The 21,665-nt window shown below is 39.0% G+C and overlaps 2 protein-coding genes and 1 long non-coding RNA gene across 6 annotated transcripts in view; 2 read left to right on the top strand and 1 right to left on the bottom strand.

The window, feature by feature from the left end:
• The window catches only part of LOC121877401 (fibroblast growth factor receptor 4-like), an 80,257-nt gene extending 70,654 nt beyond the window's left edge, over positions 1-9,603 (top strand). For 2 of the 3 annotated variants that reach the window (XM_042383147.1, XM_042383149.1), the window contains exons 9-15: positions 510-694; positions 812-1,091; positions 1,310-1,605; positions 2,373-2,566; positions 3,797-3,937; positions 5,837-5,942; positions 6,123-9,603. In XM_042383147.1, coding sequence (XP_042239081.1) covers positions 510-694; positions 812-1,091; positions 1,310-1,605; positions 2,373-2,566; positions 3,797-3,937; positions 5,837-5,942; positions 6,123-6,212 — 1,292 coding nt within the window. In that variant the 3' untranslated portion in view covers positions 6,213-9,603. The remainder of the gene's footprint in view (positions 1-509; positions 695-811; positions 1,092-1,309; positions 1,606-2,372; positions 2,567-3,796; positions 3,938-5,836; positions 5,943-6,122) is intronic. The other variant, XM_042383148.1, reaches the window with a different exon arrangement.
• LOC121877403 lies at positions 189-13,668 on the bottom strand. 2 transcript variants are annotated; one of them, XR_006091000.1, is made up of 3 exons: positions 13,295-13,668; positions 10,014-10,516; positions 189-609 (listed from the first exon to the last, which is right to left on the bottom strand). It is a non-coding gene; the product is annotated as an uncharacterized LOC121877403 (long non-coding RNA). The 2 variants fall into 2 exon arrangements; XR_006090999.1 differs by lacking the exon at positions 189-609 and having other exon boundaries at positions 8,435-10,516.
• A 123-nt stretch (positions 13,669-13,791) lies between these two features.
• LOC121877402 lies at positions 13,792-20,557 on the top strand. The gene is made up of 4 exons (XM_042383150.1): positions 13,792-13,955; positions 17,440-18,286; positions 18,477-18,635; positions 19,108-20,557. The coding sequence occupies exons 2-4, from the start codon at positions 17,441-17,443 to the stop codon at positions 19,621-19,623; spliced, it is 1,521 nt and encodes a 506-aa protein (XP_042239084.1). The 5' UTR covers positions 13,792-13,955; position 17,440; the 3' UTR covers positions 19,624-20,557.
• The last annotated feature ends 1,108 nt before the right edge of the window (positions 20,558-21,665 follow it).

The raw sequence follows: 21,665 nt of genomic DNA, 5'->3' as shown, positions 1-21,665 counted from the left end.
TGGAAGTATCTCAATGTTATCTGCCTTTATCCTCCCAGCCATAAAGTGGGATTTCACATATCAGCATTTATTTTTTCAGTAATTTGTAAATTGAAATTCACACATATTTAATACTGCAACCCTCATGAGCTCCGTCCTAAGCTTTAAAATAATAATCTAAATATATGCTTTAACAATATGCCTTTTTCCAACTCCCTCATGATCCACTAATGTCAACTAACAATGTGCAAAACAGTGAGATTAAATGCCATCAGAACACTTTTGAATACATCAAAATTGTTTGTGATAAATACAGTTGATCAATATAAACAGTACAGTATTTATGTATATCTTTTTTGGTTTATGCTGTTTTGAGTGCAGCCATTTGAATTTATAGGAAGATCATTGAGGTAAGGGCTGATTTAATTTGTCAAAAAATTTTCTCTCACTGGGTAGTATACTTAATGCTAGTTCTCTCTTGGGGGTGATGGTGGTGGTGGTGATGACTAACAATTGCTGTCATTTTTCAGCGGAACCCATCCTTGCAGATCCTGAGTCTAATGTTATTCTGGTCCTGGCGGTGGTTTTATTCTCTGTCATGGTATTGGTAAGCATCTTGGCCTCTTGCGTCTGGAAAAAGTGGCAGAAGGAAAAACGGAGAGCAATAGAGCTAGAACGTGCAAAGGAAGCCATTACACAGCAGTGGATAAAAAAGGTCAGTTATAATTTTTGCAAAGACTTATTTTCTGTAATGCCCATAAGTGCTTAAAATAATTATTTATTTTAATTGTTTGGAAACCATCATTAATAGTACTGTATGGTTTTCCCATAGGTTATTGTGGAGCGTCAAAACTCAGATGCTTCACAGGAGCCTCTTCTTGTCCCGACAATCAAGATTGAACGTTGTCAATCGAGGTCAAGACTGGGATCTGAAATGACCAGCATATCAGAGTACGAACTCCCTCTAGATGCTGACTGGGAGCTACCCCGTGCAAGATTGCTGATGGGCGAGTCCCTAGGAGAGGGCGCCTTTGGGAAAGTTGTGAGGGCAGACGTTCAAGGATTTGTCAGACCAGATATGAACACAACTGTGGCAGTCAAGATGCTCAAAGGTAAGGAGATTTTTAAATCTACCATAGTTCTAGTCTCATCATTAACCAAACTCTTGTAACCATACAGGTAGTAAATGTGTCAACAGTTTTCCCAAGTTGTGAACTCTGAAATTAAATCTAATTTTGACTGGTAACCGTCTTCAACATTAGTGTGAAAAATTAAATCCATAGGTATACAGAGTGCAGTGTTACATTATTTTGTTTCCTTGTCTTGATAGAGGGCCACACAGATGCTGAACTCATGGACCTTGTGTCAGAGATGGAAATGATGAAAATGATTGGTACACACATCAATATCATCAACTTGCTGGGTTGCTGCACTCAAGATGGCCCCCTTTATGTTGTTGTTGAATATGCAGCTCATGGGAACCTTCGTGATTACCTGCGTAACAACAGGCCATCATCTGGCTATGAACGAGCCATTGGCCAGGAGCCAGACACAATTACAGAAAAGGATTTGGTCAGCTTTGCCTACCAGGTAGCTCGTGGCATGGAATACTTAGCATCAAAGAAGGTAAGAACTTAACTTGTCTAAGGTGTGGCAGATACTGGAAAAAATTTATTCTCACCATTTATGCATAGACTAACCACATACAGACATTGACAGTATTATTATTCAGCAATTAGATTACTGTGTTGTTTTATATCACATTTACAGTCATTATAATCAGAGAATAACGAGAACCCTAGTCTAATACTGTATATAGTACAGGTACACTGTATGCAAAGTAAATTAAAAAAAATTCAATAAAGAATTATAATTTTAGATATCCATCATGCCACCTCACACTATGCACTTGAATGGGTAAATGCCTGTACATTACATATACGCAGAAATGAATATACAGTACTATAGTAGTAACACTCAGCAGTGATGAGTGTAGAGGCAACATGTTGAGGCTTATAGTGAAACTACTGTATGCTGTACTGCTAAGAAGGGCATCTAAATGTTCAGACAATATTATTCTTATAAAATGTCTTAAGATATATTTTATCTATTTATTTGCTTTATCAATTGTAAGAATTAGTAAGTGAATTGAACCTGAGATGTGTAAAAATGTAAAGGTTAAGTAAGAGGATGGTAGGAGTAAGAGGCAGAAGACCAAGGAGATAGGGATGACCATTCAGGAAACGGTCAGTGTTACTTATGGTCAGAAAGCTTGGCACAGTATGAGGTTTATGGGGCCGATGACAGTGAGAGAAGGAATGTTTGCCATTAGGCCTACAGGAACCACTTCTCACTGTTATGTTATCATCATTAGCTTTGTTCTTTCTTGGCAGTGCATTCACCGTGACCTTGCTGCTCGCAATGTTCTAGTCAGTGAAGATCGCATCATGAAAATTGCAGACTTTGGTCTAGCGCGAGACATACACAGCCAGGATTATTACCGTAAGACAAGTGAGGGACGACTGCCTGTCAAATGGATGGCGCCCGAGGCACTCTTCCATAGAGTATACACGTCACAGTCTGATGTGTAAGTATTGTAATTCATATTTCTGTGTTTTGATGAAGTATGCAGGAAATATATTTTAATAATGAATGCAAATAAGAGTTTTTTTTTTTTGCTTGAAAGAGAGAAAAAATTAAGATAGTTTTCATTCACACTGGGAAACAATGAAAGTGTTAAATTAATTCAGATATTTGTGGAGGAAACACTAGTACTGTACCTCATGCTTTGCACAGTTATTGTAGTGACCCTGTTGTTAGCATCGAGGGTTTATAGTGTTGCCTGTGACTCTCCTGAAATGAGATTAGAAACTGAACAACAGGAAGAGCCTCTACCTGTCGGTGTAGTTCATTTCAGAAGGATATACTGTATCACCTTTCCATCTATCCTTCAGGCATCAGTGTGAAATTCAGTGTGCATCTTTACATTATTTTCTCTAAATACCTGTAATTGCTACGGTTATGATCTGGAAATTTTATTGGAGGAAATACCGTACTTCCAGTGGTTGTCTAGTTTCTGCATTCCTTTCTAGGCTGTCCCAAGAATAGTTCAGTACAGTTACCTCACATTTAAAACATAATTACTGTCATTATGAAGAATATTTTACTGTTTTGTAGAAGATACTCCCTTGTTGAGAACTATATTCTTTCGTTTTTATTCATACATAAATTCCATTGTGTCTGAAACAAATTGAAACATTGCTATGATCATTGTGTCTCTTACCTGAAACATGGATGTACTGTACCATGTCATTGTCCATGTCATTTATTGGCAAGATAGATTTATTAATTTAAGCTTCATTGAACTACATGATAAAGAGTACAGTATTAAACATTTCTATAAGACTGTATTTTTAATATATATATATATATATATATATATATATATATATATATATATATATATATATATATATATATATATATATATATATATATATATATATATATATATATATATATATATATATATATATATATATATATATATATATATATATATATATATATATATATATGCTGAATTTACTAGGTTGTGTAGAGCAGCAGAGATAAACCAGATGGGTACCTTTGGTTGCATAGAAGTGTAATACAATGGGCTTAAAAGTGAACATAAAAAGAATTAATGAAATACCTGGACTGAAAATCTCAAATATTTTTATCTTCTTTAAATGGAACTGGAACTCATAGTACAGTACAATAAACTGGAAGATGGATCATTATTTTTCATATTGATAATAATTTATTAATATTACAGGTGGGCATTTGGTATCCTGTTGTGGGAGATTATGACTCTGGGGGGCACGCCGTACCCTGCAGTGCCATCAGTTGAAAAGCTCTTCCAGTTATTGAGGGAAGGACACAGAATGGAAAAACCCTCAAATTGTTCTCTTGAAATGTAAGTTTTATCTCAGGCATTTATTTGTGTGTGTGTTAGGTGATGACTCTTAACTCAAATACAGTGAACCCTCACATTACGCGGTCAATTGAACCCACGGAGGCCCCGAGAAACGCGTAAAGTGAACAACATTTACACATGGGATTAAATGAAATAGAGACCGGCTGAACCCCAAACTCCACTTTTTCCGACACAATACCTATGTTCTAGTAAAAATAACATCTTAATTTTATGATGGTACATGCACACAATTAATACTTAAGAGAAATAGAGAAATACAGTCGCCAAGTTAATGTCCATTCAAATAATGGACTCAACTCCCTCCTCCTCTTCTCACACTACACTGCTGGCTCTTCCCTCTCTGAGAAATGTTTGGGGGAAAACCACTAGATTTTAAGGTATAGTAATAAATAATACCTCAAACTAAAGTTAGGATAATATAATTGACATTGCTGGATTCCTCGTAAGACCAGGAATATTTTGAATATAAATGTCATATATTTTGCACAAAAGATAACATATTTACTCAGAGTAAACAAAATACTTACATTACATCTAAAATTTGTATGTCTAATGCAAAATCTATGATGTTTATATTCAAAATGATCATCAAATTGTGAGAATTCCAGCAATGTAAATTATATTCTGGCCGGGTAATTTGTATGAATTTTATGAGCTAAAACAAATATCTTCAATAAATAAACAAAATATACTTACCGAAATACTATCTGTCAATCAAAATACCCCACCTCAGCCCCTCTTCCCACCTGCTCCCTGGGTCCCTCCCTCCCTCCCTACCCCTCACCCCCACCTTCCCTCCCTACCAGAGAAATGATTGGGTTATAACAGTATACAGTATTTACATTTTTAGTAATAAATAATACCTCAGACTAAAGTTAGGATAATATAATTGACATTGCTGGATTCCTTGCAAGACCAGGAATATTTTGAATACACGTCATATATTTTGCACAAAAGATAACATACAGTATTTGCTCTGAGTAAACAAAATACTTGCATTAGATCTAAAATTTGTATGTCTAATGCAAAATCTATGATGCTTATATTCAAAATGATCATCAAATTGTAAGAATTCCAGCAGTGTAAATTATATTCTGGTCGGATAATTTGTATGAATTTTATGAGCTAAATAAAAAAAATTATACTTCACCCGCGTACATGAGTAGATGCACCGCGTAAAGTGGGAATTCCGGTTCTGGCAGGGTACCGCGTAAAGCGAGGGTTCACTGTACACAAACCCGAAAAGAATGACTGAATTAAACAGATAAATTTGGCCGTAATTTCCTTACTTGCGTGGGTTAACCGTGGTTACCTGATGGCAGCTCTCCAGGCTGCATGGTTTCTTGCAGCTACTTGTCAGGTACATTAACTTGAGATGATTTCTCACAACACCTCCTCATGTCACTCATCACCTAGCCTTAACTCTCCTCCCCTCCACTTTCAAATATTGTCAGAGTAATTGGACTTGGATTATTCTGCCCATACGAAGCATCTTTCACTTTGCAGCATTAAACATATTTGCTAGTCATTCCACCATACAAAGTTTGTGCACATTAACTGCATATGGTAAAATGCAGTGTCATTTTGACTTGCTATTTTCTGTAAATCTTTGCATTATTAACAAACTTGAAATTTGTAATAATCATTAAAATGTTTCCAAAAACTGTTTGTACCTGTATAACTTTTTTTTTTTGATGCCTACAATATAATACAATACAGTGTTGCCTGGCTTTGAATGTTATAAAGAATGTGAACAAGTATTGTAAATATACTGCTTATGGCAAGAGGTTAGGATATAATGACAGAACTTAGTTTTATGCTTATTGCAGTAGTTCCCATTTTTCATAGCTTGTTGTATTCACACTATTTTTTATACAGCTACATGATCATGCGTGAGTGTTGGCGCTGCCAACCAACACAACGTCCAACTTTCAAAGAACTTGTTGAAGACTTGGACCGAATTCTCACATTGTCCTCGACTGTGGTAAGTTTACGATCAAATAAACATTTGGAAGGTTCTGTTTTATTTGTAGTAGTGTACTGAAAATACCCTGTGTAGTACTGTACATATAAATAGGCAACATAATAAAAAGGAGGAAGGTTAGTTTACAGTTAAAAAATAATATAAAGATGCTTATATCATAGATACTGTATTGTGTTGCAGGAATACCTGGATCTGTCCATGCCTCATCTGGATACTCCGCCCAGCAGTTGTGACTCCTCTCTCACCTCGGATGCTCTCACACTGTACTAAGCTGCTTACATACTCATTAGTCACTAAGCCAAGTATGACAGCTGGTGTAGTGCCTTTTTATTATTGCTATAAGAAACTAAACAGCAAAGATAGAAGTCTGTAGTCAGAGTGATAAATTAACAGTGGACGTATCACACCAAAATTATTCCCCTGGACTAAAACTGATGTACAGTGTGGAGGGATGATCACAACCCATAATAACAATAAGAATTGTGGTGTTTGGATGTGGCACAATTACTAAACTTTTATGTTTAAAAGTGAAATGTGTTCATGATGATGGTGGCAATATTTGAATAAAAGTGTTCAAATTATGACAAATTTAGAAAAGTGCATTTATTAATTTTACTCTTTATAAGAAGTGTTTTAATTTTGTATCAAAGCAGTAGCTCAGGAAGGATACTGCTGCAGTTATTTAATGAAAGAAAATACAGAAGTGGACATGAACTTACTGGTATGTGTTAGTCACAGTACGGTCACAACGAAGTGATGAGATGCTTTTATCCAAGTCAGGACTAGAAGGTGTCTATAGTGAAGTGCACAGTGCTTGTAAGTTGATAACTGTTGTGCTGCATCGTTATGTATTCATACATAATTTAAAAACATAATGCAGAAAATTAGAACTGCAGGAGAAACTCATAAGCATTTTATTTTTATCGGTACAGTATTTATGTTTGTGTGATCTGTAAATCTGTAATTTGTAGATTTATATAAAGGCAAATATTTCTGTACTTAAGTTGTTTGTTAGTAAATGTTACAGTCCAAGCTGTTACAGGTATTATGTAATGGATCTTAATGTGCCATTTGACTTAATTATTGTGAGTGCCATATTTAGAGAAGAATTATAGATTTCCCAGTTACTGTGCAGCAGGATGTACGTTGCATTGATGTCGTAAATTTAGTAGATCTTTGGGAAATGAAGAAAAGCAAGTGCCATTTGAATAGTCAAATGTGTTCTACAAACAGATGTGGGTGTGAAGGATGGCAGTAGTTCTCTCAGGGTTATCAGGCTATAGTAATATGAGATAAGAAAGGAAGATCCTCTCAACTAAGTTGAGAATGAAGTAAGGTTGATGGATTGAAAGGTAAGATCATATGGCTTAAGGTGGCCTGTGTTGTAGGAATACCAGACTTGCATTTAGAATTGTACAAGTTTACAGTTTGTAGTGACAGAAATGTTTTCAGGGATAAGACAGGGTTGAAAAGAAAATGTAAGCACTGTTATATGCAGTTACTTAAGGTGTTTCTTCATTATTCTGATAGGAAGCCCTAATGTAGTACAGTACAGTGGTCAGTTGTCATAATTCATGTATTGAAGTAAATTCTTGAGGTTCGCCCAAAAAGGATGTTATTCGTGACAATGCATGTACTGTACATAGCCTGTCTACACGATGGCTTTGATATACAAGGGCACCAAGGACAAACTTAAGGATGTATATTTTACTCAAGTGCCTTCATGTATGTAGTAAATGTAAGAAAGAGGATTAGGGAAGACATCATGTATGGATTGAATGATGGGAACAGTTAAATTGAAATTAGATGAGTAATGGGTGTTAGTGTGATTTTAGATTTTTTTTTTTTAAATAGCAAACTGAGCTATAGTCAATGTACAAAGAAGGAAGATTTTCCTGCTCATTATGTAGAAAAGGTTATTTTAAAGGATTCTGATGTTTTCAAAGAATGTAAGTACATTAAGTATTAGGTCTTTTACCTAATATAATACAGGTCAGAATAAGCAGTGTATTAAAATAATTACTTGTAAGTCTGCTATGGTGCTAATAGTCATTAGTTACACTGAAAGACATCCAGACAGCATAAGGTGGAGGAGTTTACTCACATTAGAATTTTTTGTTTTGTTTGAAAACTTTTTAACAAAATCAAATACAATAACCGTTAGTGTTGTTCTGTTTTACTTATTATTTTAAGATACTTAATGTGAAAAAGAAAATTTTTAAGTATATTTTAAATCCTACAACAGTAATTATTATTATTTTTTTCTTAAAACCCTGTACAGTACCTACATAGTTCTAAGTTGTCAGTCGTAATACAAATACAGTAGTATAAAATAATTTTGTGTAATGGATATGTACAGTCCCCCCAAAAAGTAACATTACTTTTTTTGGTTGGACTGTACAAAAGACAATGTGGTAAGTAAAGGCCCGAGTTCAAGATTATTGCTATTAAGTTTTGACAGGTAAGTGTATCAATATGTCCAGGAAAGAATATTGAAGAGTACTCCTTTATTTTGTTAAATGCTACAAGCAGTCATGCAGATTATTCACATAACCATCATTATTCATTGTTTGTAGCAGGGTAGTGTCTATGCTATAGCTCCCACAGGTTCTCATGTACTAGTCATCCACTGTTCACCTGTGCCGTGCATGGAGGCAGCCCCACTGATGCTCCACACCTTATCTACCTCTCTACTCTTTCACTTCCCATGTTGACACATTTGAACTTTCATCTGTTATTTTATATTAAGCAAATTGATTTAAATTTAATATTTATTTAAAAAAAATTAATTGTATTTCTGTACATCATTGAAAACAAAAAGTGTAAAACTTAGGAGTAGGGATGCCACCTCAGTAAAAAGTATATATATGTTCACAGGCATACATTTCTTACACACATATGCTATTGATGTACACACACATACAAATGATAGACACATACACAAATGCATATATGAATTCAGTGTGATAATTTTAACTGCTTAATTTTCAGTAGTAATGTAATGTAATTTTAATTTTCAAACCAGTAAGTGAGTAACTGATGAGTGGGGAGCCCCATGCACAGCACAGTGCTTCATGTGCCAAGTGTTGAGTGATGCCAAAGGCTTACATTTATGTTTGTCAGTATTGGAAGCTTCTGTTTAGTTAGCCAATGTACTGACAGTATACAACTAACATTCTCAACCTTATTTACACTCTTATGCAAAGAAAAGTGTAATTTTTTATTGTATAAAAATATCCAAGAAATAACTTCTATATCTTATTTGATACTGATGCTTCTAAACAGTGATAGTCATTAACTTAATTTACTATAAGTGTGGAAGGCAAAATTAAAAAAAAATATATTTCATACCAAAATACTAGTGTTATGAAATATGTTAGGTGTAACAAAAGAAAGCTGTGGCCATGTTTTCTTGTTCAGCAGGAGCAATAGAGATATCTTTTATTTATTACAGGGATAGGTTAGGCAGTGTCCTACACCAATTAAATGCCTCTTAATCATAGACAGGTTTCATTTCATGGATTACATGTAGGTGTATTTTAGCTGCTTGTCCCATTCGTGTAGATATTTGATCAAGAGATGGTGGCTTTAGTTTTTTAACAAATTGTATACATGTAAACCCATCATGTAATATGGTAAATGAAATAAATTGTTGTTATCAGATATGTTTAAATAATTTTCAATATGTGTCGTGGAAGAATTAGTTTCTCTTGGTGATGATAAATGTATACGGTGTATAAGCTTTGCTGATGGTCTGTGACACGGCTACAGTTTCAACATAAGAGCCACCATGTCACTGCTCTTTGTGCACGGTGGTTGGTGGATATTAAAGGTTACATATTCATCAGTGTTATATCAGAAACTTGCACTGTTAGAGATCATATAATCCTAACTTGACATGTTTACATAAAATGGCATTTTGGGGTACTTAAACATAAATGATGTAAATATTTCTTGCACCATCGTAAAGTACTGTAGTTCCTCTATCAAATGACACCTAAATAATAAAAATCATATGGATGGTCACTGAAATACAAATAAAAGAAATAATGCAAAACTAAACACAATTACCTTTATTTGTGGTTTTGGTTGATTCGTCATTATCCACCCAAGTGCCTCGTATGTTGAAGATCACACGGGGGATGCATAATGACTTAATGATTTCAACATTCACAACACAGAATGGCTGAAGTACTCTGCCCACACTGGCCAATATGGTGTGGAGTGGGAGGGAGGACTGAATCTTACACAAGTGGTGAATGCTCCCACATGAATCATTGATATTGCTGGACACACTGAACACCTGCTAGGATGATCTCTATTTGACTAATCATCCTAATTCTCACCCTGCTACGGTTTCATCTCTTAGTTTTGAGTATTTTCTCATCTGTGACCAAAGCTCATCCAACAAAAAATACATAATACTGTACTGGACTAGTGCAAAACTGGCATTATACAAACATTCAGGCTGAGATGAACTTCAGGATTTCTATTTCCTTTTCATTGATCACTCTTCTTTTTTTACCATTCTTGTTCACCAGTATCATCAAGGCTGGGCCGAGGAAAGTCATACTCTGTAAAACACCGAAAACATCTCATTTACCCCGAATAGTTTAGTCTTTCCACTGCCATTGTTGTAAAGAACAGGATACACAAATTAACTCTCTATCACTGTAGACATTTAATAATCACAAGTAGGAAAGAGAGATATCACACCAAAGCAATTGTTATGTTATTTAGGTCAAGTTTCCTACAATCAACCAGACTGCTGAACAACCAAAGATTAACAGATTAACAAATTATTCTGCAAGGTATTTACCATCAAGATGTGAAGTAGGTTCATCTTATCTGAAGCAAAGGACCTCATACGACAACCTTCCTCTTGCATTAGGGATAAATTACAATATAATATAAACACTCTTGAGACAACTTACAATATCGAATCTCAAATAAACACCTAACACTTGCTATAGCCTAAGTAGAACAACACCTTTCCCATACCCGTTGTCTGGGCATCATTGGCATCACACCTGTGGAAAAATTGCACCAGTTGGGTGATACTCCGAAGGTTGTAAGAAATGGTATGACTGATGGGGTAGGTATATATGCAGTGGTAAGTGTGTGTGAAGTAGTAGGTGTGTGTTTTGGGATAGGTGAGTGTGCGTGGTAGCAAAATGCAGATGTGGCTTATCTAATTGCATGCACATGTGACCACAGATGTGTGTGTGCGTGTGTAACTGTGTTTCTGTGCTAAATTAACACTACCCCAAAAACACACACACACACACACACCTATCCTCCAAACACATACGAACTCGCATATACTTGTCTCTCATATACATATATATATACCCCTCCCCCAGACACACGACTCCCACACATACACACCTACCTCCCCCACATACACACTCACGCCAACCCCTCCCCCACACCACACACCTACCCTCACAAGTACCACCCCACCCCCCACACACATAAAACACACTTAAGGCGTGAGAGACAGGTAATGGTGTGAAGGTGGGGGGAGGTGGAAATGAGAGATAAAGAGGAAATTATCGTCATGACAGTTGTACACAAGTGCAGGAATATAAGAGACAACACTTTATGTCTTGGCACCATTTCTCTCCCTCATCTTTGCAATTCTTCACACCCAACATACGCAATTTCTGATCACCTCCCCATACGTACAATTACAGAATCCCCCCTACCCCCATACACAACATTTAAGTCCTCTTCTCTCCATGTACGCTGTCAACATATCATCATCAAGCCTTATGTGTGATAATATAAATCCTTTGTGTACGATAACGACTATGTCCCAGTGTGGGAGTCTCACACTAGCACAAGGTCTTCGGCATGAACGTAGTACATAAATTTGTCCATTTATACATGTTATATATATATATATATTTTACGGGGATTAGCCCACCTGGACACAGGTCACTGACCCACATCGGGGCCTAGGGGGCAAAAATGTAACAATAATAATAATAATAATAAAGAACCATAAAGAAATACAAAAATGAAAAAAAAATTGAGTGAGAAACAATATATAAAAACATGAAAATAAGGAGTCTGCAATAGGCCGGTTGGCCTGTGCATGGCAGCTCCTGTCGAGAGTTACTACCACTCTCTATCATCCATGAATCTATCTAGCCTCCTTTTAAAACTCTCCAGCGTTCCAGCACTTACTAAATAGTTGCTAAGCTTGTTCCACTTGTCCACCACCTTATTTGTGACCCAGTTCCTTCCTATCTCCCTCCTAAACCTAAACTTATTCAACTTAAATCCGTTGCTACGAGTCCTATCCTGCTCGGATATTATAAGAACTTTATCTATATCGCCTTTATTTATTCCTTTCACCCACTTAAATACTTCTATGTATGTTGTGTTGTCAAAGAAAGAGAAACAATTGAATTTATGTAAACATCCCTACGTAAGATGGTCAAGATTATGTCAGGACTCGCACCAGGGCCGGATTCAGGAGTGGGCAAAGTGGGCAGCTGCCCAGGGGCCTCCACATGTGCGGTAGTAGCTATATCAGGGCTGGTCGGCTTGAAACCACATGAATGACTCCAGTCATGTCTCACTTTTGTGTGTGTGTGTGTTGGGAATTTGTACACTATCAATAAATATACAGTTAATTAAAAGATTCTCAATGTTCTAATTTCCTCAATAAAACTGCATATGGCTTCAAAATTCTCAAGAAGTGTTCAAATTTCAAAATTTTCCCGGGGGGCTTACAGGGCCCCCCGGAACTCCCAGATGTTTAGGGCTCGCTTCACTTGCCACCCCACCCTCTTGGGTAGTTATAATGAGGGGGGCCTCCACAAAGAGGCTGCCCATGGGCCTCCACAGGTCTAAATCCGGCACTGACTCACACCCACTAGACATAAACCCGGCCTTTACCTTGTTGTGTAAACCCGAGTCCAGATATACCTTGAGGATCTCATTGATGTTTTGTACAACGTTTGCGTAAACATGTAACCCTCAATACATATCACGATGTCTTCTCTCCTCTTGTCAGTCTTTTTTTTACCAGGATGAACTCCGATCTATAAATGCTGTTTCAATACTCAAGTACTGTGTGCTATGGAACCATCGTACTAACTAGAGAATAATAGCAGCCTGGAGTGGAGCTGGGAAGGAGACAGCACCATAACACAGTATAGGAAAGAAGTGGTAACACGATACTTTCAGGTAAATTGTTTCACCTGGTGTTTCATCCCTGAGATAATTATTACGTCATCCAGGTGAAAAGTTAGTATTTTGTATTGATAAGTGAGATGAAAATGTATACAATGTTTTTATTTATTTGCAGTATCTATTGATTTTTACTTTGCCTTCCTTACCATAGTCTACTAAGATACTTCACAGCTTCAGTACTGTCTTGCAGGATGTGGTGTAGTGGCGGTGAAGGCGACGTAGTGGCGGTGTTAGTGTTGCTATTGATTGTGGTGAGACAGCACAAAGGTCGTGGTGGTGACTGGTCATGTGGTGGTAGTGGTGACTGACCGCAAGGGGTGGTGCCCGTGGCGGTAACTGGCCGTGGGTAGCGACGGTGGTGATTGACCGAGTGTGGTCTGGTGACTGACCGTGGATAGTGGTGTTGGCGTTGGTGATAGGCCAGATGTGGTGGTGGCGACTAACCGCAGGTGGTGGTGCTGGTGTTTGAAGTAGTGGTAGTGGTGATGGTGACTGGCCGTGGGTAGTGGTGGTGACTGGCCGTGGGGAGTGGTGGTGGTGACTACCCGTGGATAGTGGTGCAGGTGGTAGTGTTAGACGTAGTGGTAGTGATGGTAACTGGCCGCGGGTGGTGGTGGGAGGAGCAAGTAATACAGCCTTGACAATCAGCTGAGAGGAGTGAGCAGAGCCCCCTCAGTCACAACAGCAGCGGCGAGGAGAGGAGAGAGAGAGAGAGAGGAAGGGATCGAGAGTGTCAGCTGAGAGGCGACCACCACCACCACCTGCTCCCCGCACCTCTTTGTTTTGGGTCATCCTCTCTCTCATCAGGTGAGTGTGTCCAGTATACTAATACACCCTCCAACACACTACACAACACCACCACACTATCCCCATACTCCCTCTATATGCCCGGAAATACTTCCACACATTTCACAAACATATAAACACACCCTCCAACACCCTAACCAAACAAACAACAAAAAACACCCACATCATCCTCCAACCCTCCATATACCCCTACAGCCTACCAAATCTCTCCAACATCTTCCCCAACACACTATTATCTTCCTGTCAACACTCTACTTTCTACATTGGTATTTGAAAAATGTTGGCAGTAATTGCATACCATCGACAGTTAGCTCACACACGTACCACAGGACAGCAGTGTTATTGTTACGTCAGCGTCATGGATTGGTGGTCAGGGAGTGTGGGAGTGGGACTGGCTGGGCTGGGGACATGACGCCCAATCTTTCTTTATAACAGAATATTTTGGAAATACTCTCACGTCTGGCAGTGGCAACACGTGTAAGTTGCCAAGACATGAAATGTGGGATAATATGCGTGATGCTTAGATGAATGACGCGTTTCTAACAATTGCACTGCATTACTTAACTGTCTAAGAATAAGTTGTAGAGTGAAGCTAAAATTATATATATTTATGTACAGTAGATTAATATTTTGTCTGAAAAAAATCTTCCCGAGAGCTTTAAAAATTGGTTAATTTTCCTGTAGAAACGAAAACTTTGTGGAATTTAAATTTCAACTTTATATACATATTTAGGCATGATAACAAAATACATGACAAATATTGCGAGTTAGAATAATTGCAGCGAGCGCACTTGTTGTCTAGGTTAGATGAGGGGTGAGGGTATCACTGCAGCAGTTGTCGTACCGTACTGAGACCATACCCGCGTGCTGTTGTTATTTTTTCTACAACAAAAGCAACACAAACACGCAAACTCGCCATTTGTGATGATATTATTTTTAAAACAATCATAGATGAGTTACACCCAGTTACAGAATATTTTAGATGATTTTTCATTCCGTTCGGCTGGTAAAGTTGAATATTTAGTTGTAATTATTGAGTATTGACCTTACTGTTTGGCCTTTGTGGTGTCAGTCTGTATTCGTCCTGGTAAAAGCAAGGCGGTGTGGTAGGTGGGGTCGTGGGTGGGTGACCTTGAACACATCTCTCATTGAGGCTGTTTCCAGTAAGTCTCAACTCAACCTCCCTAGGGTGGTGCAGGGGTGGGGGGGCGGGTTGGGGAGGAGGGGAGGAACATCCGTGTTCTTCCCCTCCCCTCCACAACATCCGTCTTTTATTATACATGCAGGGTATATAATGGTCTCTCCTTTGAATTAACAAAGTGGGTTTTTTCGGTCGGCGATGATGTTGATATTTAAAGTTTCTACTAACATTCTTGAACTATCCTGCTGTTAATGATTGTTTGTATATCTGTGCTAGGTGAATTTGTATGGTGATTTCACTGAATAAATATCTATCTATTTTTACCTGTTCACCAGTTACTAATTGTTCTCGTACGGTAGACGTAATAGCCCTCTCATAGATCTACATAACTAGTGTGTGTGTGTGTGTGTACATAGGGCGTTAAGACTTAAGAGTTAAATCATCGTACTCAAGAGGTAAAGATAAAACTAATGGGACTAGTCTGTACTCAGCGGTTCGACCTCGTACTCAAAGTTTTTTTTTTTAAGAATTCTCACCAAATATGAAATGAAGAAAGAAATATATCGTTTCAGTTACTCTCAACTTCAGTTTGGATATTCCCTTACGTCAAAGAGATGAAAACCCACACAACAGAGAAAGAATTAAGGTGAAAGAGAGAGAGAATTGTTCCATGCATACGTGGTTAGGGCCTTTAACTAAATAACATTATACAATTTCTAAGGTATTACCCTAAAAAAATGTACACGTGTTACGAAAGGTGTTGATGAGTCGACGTAATTACCCGGGTGCTGTAACAAGGATGTGATAACAAGGTCAACACAGCCCTCAGTGAACGGACATATTGAACTCTTAGATCATATTCTCGTCCCTCAGAACAAAACATACAATATACAGTAGCAGTCCAGTTTTTGTGGCCAGTGTGAACATGTCCTATGCAGCGCCAAGGGCCACGGATGTCTCTCTGTAAGTCAGGTGGCCATATCCTGGTTCTGTGGCCATGGGTGTGTGAGTCAGATGTCCATATCCTGGTTCTTCTGTGACCATGGATATTTATGTGAGTCAGGGGGCCATATCCTGGTTCTGTGGCCATGGATATTTATGTGAGTCAGGCGGCCATATCGTGATTCTGTGACCATTAATATTTATGTGAGTCAGTTTTGCCATATCCTGGCTCTGTGACCATGAATATTTTTGTGAATCAGATGGTCATATCCTACACCCGGGGTTAAACTTGTTTTGGGAAGTCAATGACCAGGTAATGAGTGTAAGTGGGAGGGTTAAAGTCTCCCCGTGGTAGCTGATGAGACAATAACATTCCCATTAAGAATTCTGGGAAATGGCTGTCTCGCCTCGTGTGACTCATAACACACACACACACACACACACACACTCTAAAGTTGGTTCACTGATTTGGAACAAGTAAATATTTGATTTGTGATAGAGTGAACCATAGATTTTATCAGATTTACCCAATTCCCTCTTGTGTGACGTCAAGTTATGTTAAGAGATACTGTACTTAGATATGGGCATATGTATCTCTCTCTCTCTCTCTCTCTCTCTCTCTCTCTCTCTCTCCTAGTACTTGTCTTCATTAGTATTACTGAGGCGTGTAAGGTAGCACGAAACAGGATAAGTTCCCGGAGGTACTACTATTACTACTGTCACTACTACTACTACTACTACGATTACTTTTTTTTTAATGGCCTCCAGCCTCCCCCAATAGCCACACCTTCGCCACCATTTAATTACCTTAATATTAAATATCCTAATACATAAGTAGCTATCCTATCTGTGTTAAATTAGTTGAGCCGCAGATCTATGCGGCATTCATAGTCAATATCTGCAGCAGTTGTCGGAGTTGGGACAGAAGCTCTCGTTCCCCTGAGGCAGAGCAAAGCCGACCGGAGGAGAGAGAAAGACAGTCGACATCTCATCCAGGCTGTAACATAACTTCTGGGCTGCTGCTTCTGTTCGGAGATCAACTCCGCGAGTCTGGCGTAGAAACATCTTGCACTTGGTCCCATCCCACCAGAGGTTGTGAACACTAGAGGAGTGAAGCTGCCTTGATCAACGTCTTGAATTCTCTCGTCATATGCCCTTCTCTTGTCGTTCTCGTTCCTACTATTACTACTACTACTACTACTACTACTACTACTAATAATAATAATAATAATAATATTTTTAACAATAACAATAATTATTACAATTACATTCAGAATCATTAAAGATAATACTAACTTTGAGTGCTTGTCGTGTAGTGAAGTTTTCTACAAAGTTATTACCCTGTAGTGAAGTGCCTGTGTGTGTGATTCCTCCTGTCAGCCTTGTGTTGTTGTTCCTCAGGATGGAGGAGGCGGAGCTGGGGTGCTGCGTGTGTCAGGAGCGATACGATGAGACCCGTAACCCCAGGAACCTAGGGTGTGGTCACTCGGTGTGCACCCCGTGTGTGCAGGAGATCATCAACAGGAACCGTAAATGTCCAGAGTGCCGCCGACCCTTCTACGCCGCCACGGCCTCCTCCCTCCCCGTCAACTATCCGCTTCTCAGGCTCTCTAGAACCCTGGCGGCCATCAATCTTCAGCGTGAACAAGCAGTGGCTTCCCCTACCACGAGCGGCACATGCATCTTGGGGCAATCTGATGCCGGGGAGTGCGCCGCCCACTTGTCTCGCATGGTGCTGCGGTGTATTACATGTAAAGTGTGGGTGTGTCAGGAGTGTCTGGTGATGGATCACGTCGTCCCCCCAGACGGCACCTGTCACATCCTGCCCGTCGACCAGGCCCTGGAGGAGATGAAGAAGACTCACATGGAGAACATATCCACCATGTTCCTTACCCTTCAAGAACTTAAGAATGAGGTGGCCAATCAAATTTCACAGCTAGAGAACAACAAAAGGGTTCATGACGACACAGTCGCCAGTCTTCGGCCAATTGTACAAGGTGAGCTTGACGTTGTACAGGACCTGGAAGCCAAGAAGAAAGAAGCGATGGACAAAATATCAGAAGTTGACTGCTGGGTGGAATCACTGAGAGAGACTGAGGGATGTATCGTGGACGCTGCAACAGTGAGGGAGTTGGCCAACGCCAAGCTGGCGGCGCGGGACTGTCTGGCCAACGTGGAAGCTCGTGTTCAGCAGGAGAGGGAACGACAGGCAACTTTCCGCAAGACCATGCCGAGGTTCGGCCCCCAGGTAGGTGTGACACTCTGGTTTACTACAGCTGTTAATTCTTGTCGCTTCATTACATAATATAATCTCCCACAACAAACTTCAGCTCAACTTACACTTATAAAGATGCACTAAACAGCCTAATTCAGAGACCCAATGTAATTGAAGAAAAGTGAACTGAGTCTTGAAACTCATAGCAATATTCATTTTTCAGAACCTGAAAGGAGTGTTGCAGATGGCCAAGACGATGTACGTGGTGCACGAGGGTGGTGACGTCGAGCGGCGGTGGGCGAGAGTGAGTGTCCACGACTGTCTCCTCCACCTTCACGTCCTCCACCACACCCCACCTCCCTCACCAGCACTCATCTTCTCCGTGAGTATAAAGTATCGGCTCTGCCTCACAGTGTACATACATCTACACCTTGTGTTATGAGTGACACGGGTTTTAGGACAACTAGTCACCTGTAAGTTCTGTTTATGAACGTCCGTGTCCATGTATTCTTTTATCAAAATGCCATAGGTTTGTAAATACTTTATAGTACAGTATATGCTGCCATTGACACTCATCACAGATAAAAATATATCAAGAAAAATCTAACATGAAGAAGATTAAACACTACTTAAGATATTTATGTTCCCAGCACCGCAGGTCATGTGTTCACAGTGACCTTTTTTTTGTGTAGAATATCTGGGGGGTTTTGCCCTTGAGTGACTGTAGTGTTCATGCTTACGTACACTCGTTTATACTTTACCAGTAAGACATTAAAGTTGCGATGGGGAGCTAATTAGTTATATAAGCTAGTTATTTATACGGGTGCCTCATAGGGTGTTTGTTGTGTCGACAGTACTCAAGTTTGCGGACGCTGGTGCCACACGAGTCGCCATCGGCCTTCCTGGACTTGGGATGGGAGGGCCACACCCACGGGCGCGTATACCTCCGCATGCTAGGAGACACCACTCGTGGCCACCAGTTCCTGCTCCTGTGCTCGGGGGAGAAGGGTCCTTCCTACTCCAAGACGCGGTTCTTCCATGCTGACAGGATAGGGGAGAAAGGCGAGATCATACGAGGAGGCGACTACGAGAATAATGACGGCACAGGTGGCGCTGGACTCGTAGAGGGAGTGACCAATGGCGGAGTGTACCATACGGAGGCTGTACCGGGGCTGTTGGTGGGGGCCCACGCTAACCAGATAGGGAGACTAGGGGTGTTTGGCATCATTCTCAGTGCCTGGCCACTCAACAAGACCGACACGGGCTTCGGTGTTGTCACTAGCGGCCTGGGTACTCTCAGGTCAGCTGCCAGACACACACCCATCACCGACGTCACGGTCGAAAACTGCGGTCTTGTAATTCCAATCTAGCCGTCGGTGTCTATTAACACGGACTAATAATGTCACTGTGATGAACACACGGCCAGGACGGAAGAACAAGGCTGCTGTATTCAGTGAGACGATTAGAAAAACTGAATTGTGATCTCTGTTCAAAACTGTTGGCACAAGACTGAGTTGTGGGTATTTTACCTGGACTAATAATGAGACTCAACCCGCTACACTACCGAAACTGGGTAAGGAGGGATTAGGCTAATCAGTTCACTCCCGTTAATCTTTGCCTTATAGAGAGCTTTTTTATATTGTTAATTTATAATGAAAAAAGTCGATCTCCATAAAATAATCACATTTAATGACTCGCAAATAAATGTCAGAATTTGCCAAGTGTAGAAGGAATTTTGGATAGAATTTAACTGTACAGAGAAATATCGAGTCCCCTTTGTTATTATTCTAATAATTTTTCTTGCATTTATGACAAGTATTTTAGTTCTTATTTATCTACTTATAACCTATCATCTTACTTTGTTATTGGTTTCATTATTATTATCTATTATCAAATTATTATTCATATTTTTATTACCAATATTACTGTATTGTTATTTACTTTGTACAGGCTAATGCGTAATAGAAGACAGACTAACTGACAAACAGGTTAGGAAACTGACAGGTGGCGAAGAGAGTATGTTAATAATTAGGTTGGCGCCAACTGAAAAACACACCTGCTGAGTGGTATTAATGATACTACAGTAAAGACGTACGTACACAACACAGTATTATCCCATCGAGATATTAAGACATTCATCGCTATTTTATTTTGTATTTTCTAGATATTCAAAAGTACAATACCGCTGGGTACTGTAATGCGCAGATATCAAAATACAAGTGTATTAATCATTACTTCTGTTACTGACCTTCACTAATACACCATTTTGCTCACTAGTTAAGTCAAATAAAATATTATAACTAAGCGGGTTTTTTTTATCCTAATAAGACTATAAACAGTAAATGTTATCCCGTTCTGAAGACACAATCAAACACACGGTGACAGTGCAAAAAAGGGCAATTTTAAGTGTGTTTCTTTTTAAGAGAAAAAGAGACATACAGAGAGACAGCGGGAGAGAGAGATGTGGCACTCTCTCTCCCGCCCACTAGTGGATATGCGTATAACAGATTGAATGATAACGAACTTCAAGTCTGATATTCTCTAATCGCATGGTGGTAGAATTGGTGTTGCATCAACTTCACACACAACAGACTGCACGAAGCGCACAAGAAGAAGTTTACATAACGATGTTCCTGTAACAAGATTGAGGTGAGTTATTTTACCTTATGCCTATTATTATTGTTAAATTGATTTATTTTGAAATATTTCAACGTTTTGTGTTTACTTTGTTGTTTTTAAAGGTTTCTAAGTTTAATTTGGAGAGTATGTAGGTTTTTAAAGACAATTTTACCATTTGGCCTTTTTTGGCCTTTTATTCCTGTGTTTTTGGCCATAAGCAACTGAAACCATCTGGCAACCCTGGTCAACCAAAGCTTTGCGTCACCATCTCAAATGTCAACACTTGCCTAACCTCAAGAAACTGGGTACTCCGTTAGCAGTAGTTCCCTGACGTTGTAATTCATCTGTAGATTACCCCCAGCTTATTTCACGCTATTAAACACCCTTTGAAATAATTACAGAAATTTAGAATACTGTATGCTACAGCTTTCTTGCTCCACTAGCAAGAAAAAGATATAGTTCTTGTCAAGCAAAAGTTTTATTCCACGAATAGAATAGTCACTGGCCTCATGTATTCTGCACATAAGGTTGCGAAAGTACACTATTAATTTATAACTTCAAAACATACCCTTTCCGGCCTTTCGACTGAACGACTCCATTCTCTCAGTTACTAAATTTTGCAGCTAAGAACGAGATTTAGGATTCATTGTTCAAAAACATAAGATAGCCTTGTCAAAATTATAATACAGAACATGTTTAACTTACTTAATAATTGAAAATTGGTCAAATATTGGAAATTCCTCTTCATGGCTTTGAAAGCTGCAGGCATCCACGACCTGTCTGCTACAGTCAT

Source organism: Homarus americanus, unplaced genomic scaffold (genome assembly GCF_018991925.1).
Source record: "Homarus americanus isolate GMGI-L3 unplaced genomic scaffold, GMGI_Hamer_2.0 scaffold367, whole genome shotgun sequence".
NCBI classification, from domain to species: Eukaryota; Metazoa; Arthropoda; class Malacostraca; order Decapoda; family Nephropidae; genus Homarus; species Homarus americanus.
This window is presented reverse-complemented; position numbering and strand designations above follow the sequence as displayed.

Excerpts from the sequence above, each read along its gene's own strand:
- LOC121877402 (XM_042383150.1), top strand. The coding sequence starts at position 17,441 with ATGGAGGAGGCGGAGCTGGGGTGCTGCGTGTGTCAGGAGCGATACGAT. Across the intron at positions 18,287-18,476 it reads TGCCGAGGTTCGGCCCCCAG|AACCTGAAAGGAGTGTTGCA; the intron begins GTAGGTGTGACA and ends TTCATTTTTCAG. Across the intron at positions 18,636-19,107 it reads CACCAGCACTCATCTTCTCC|TACTCAAGTTTGCGGACGCT; the intron begins GTGAGTATAAAG and ends TTGTGTCGACAG.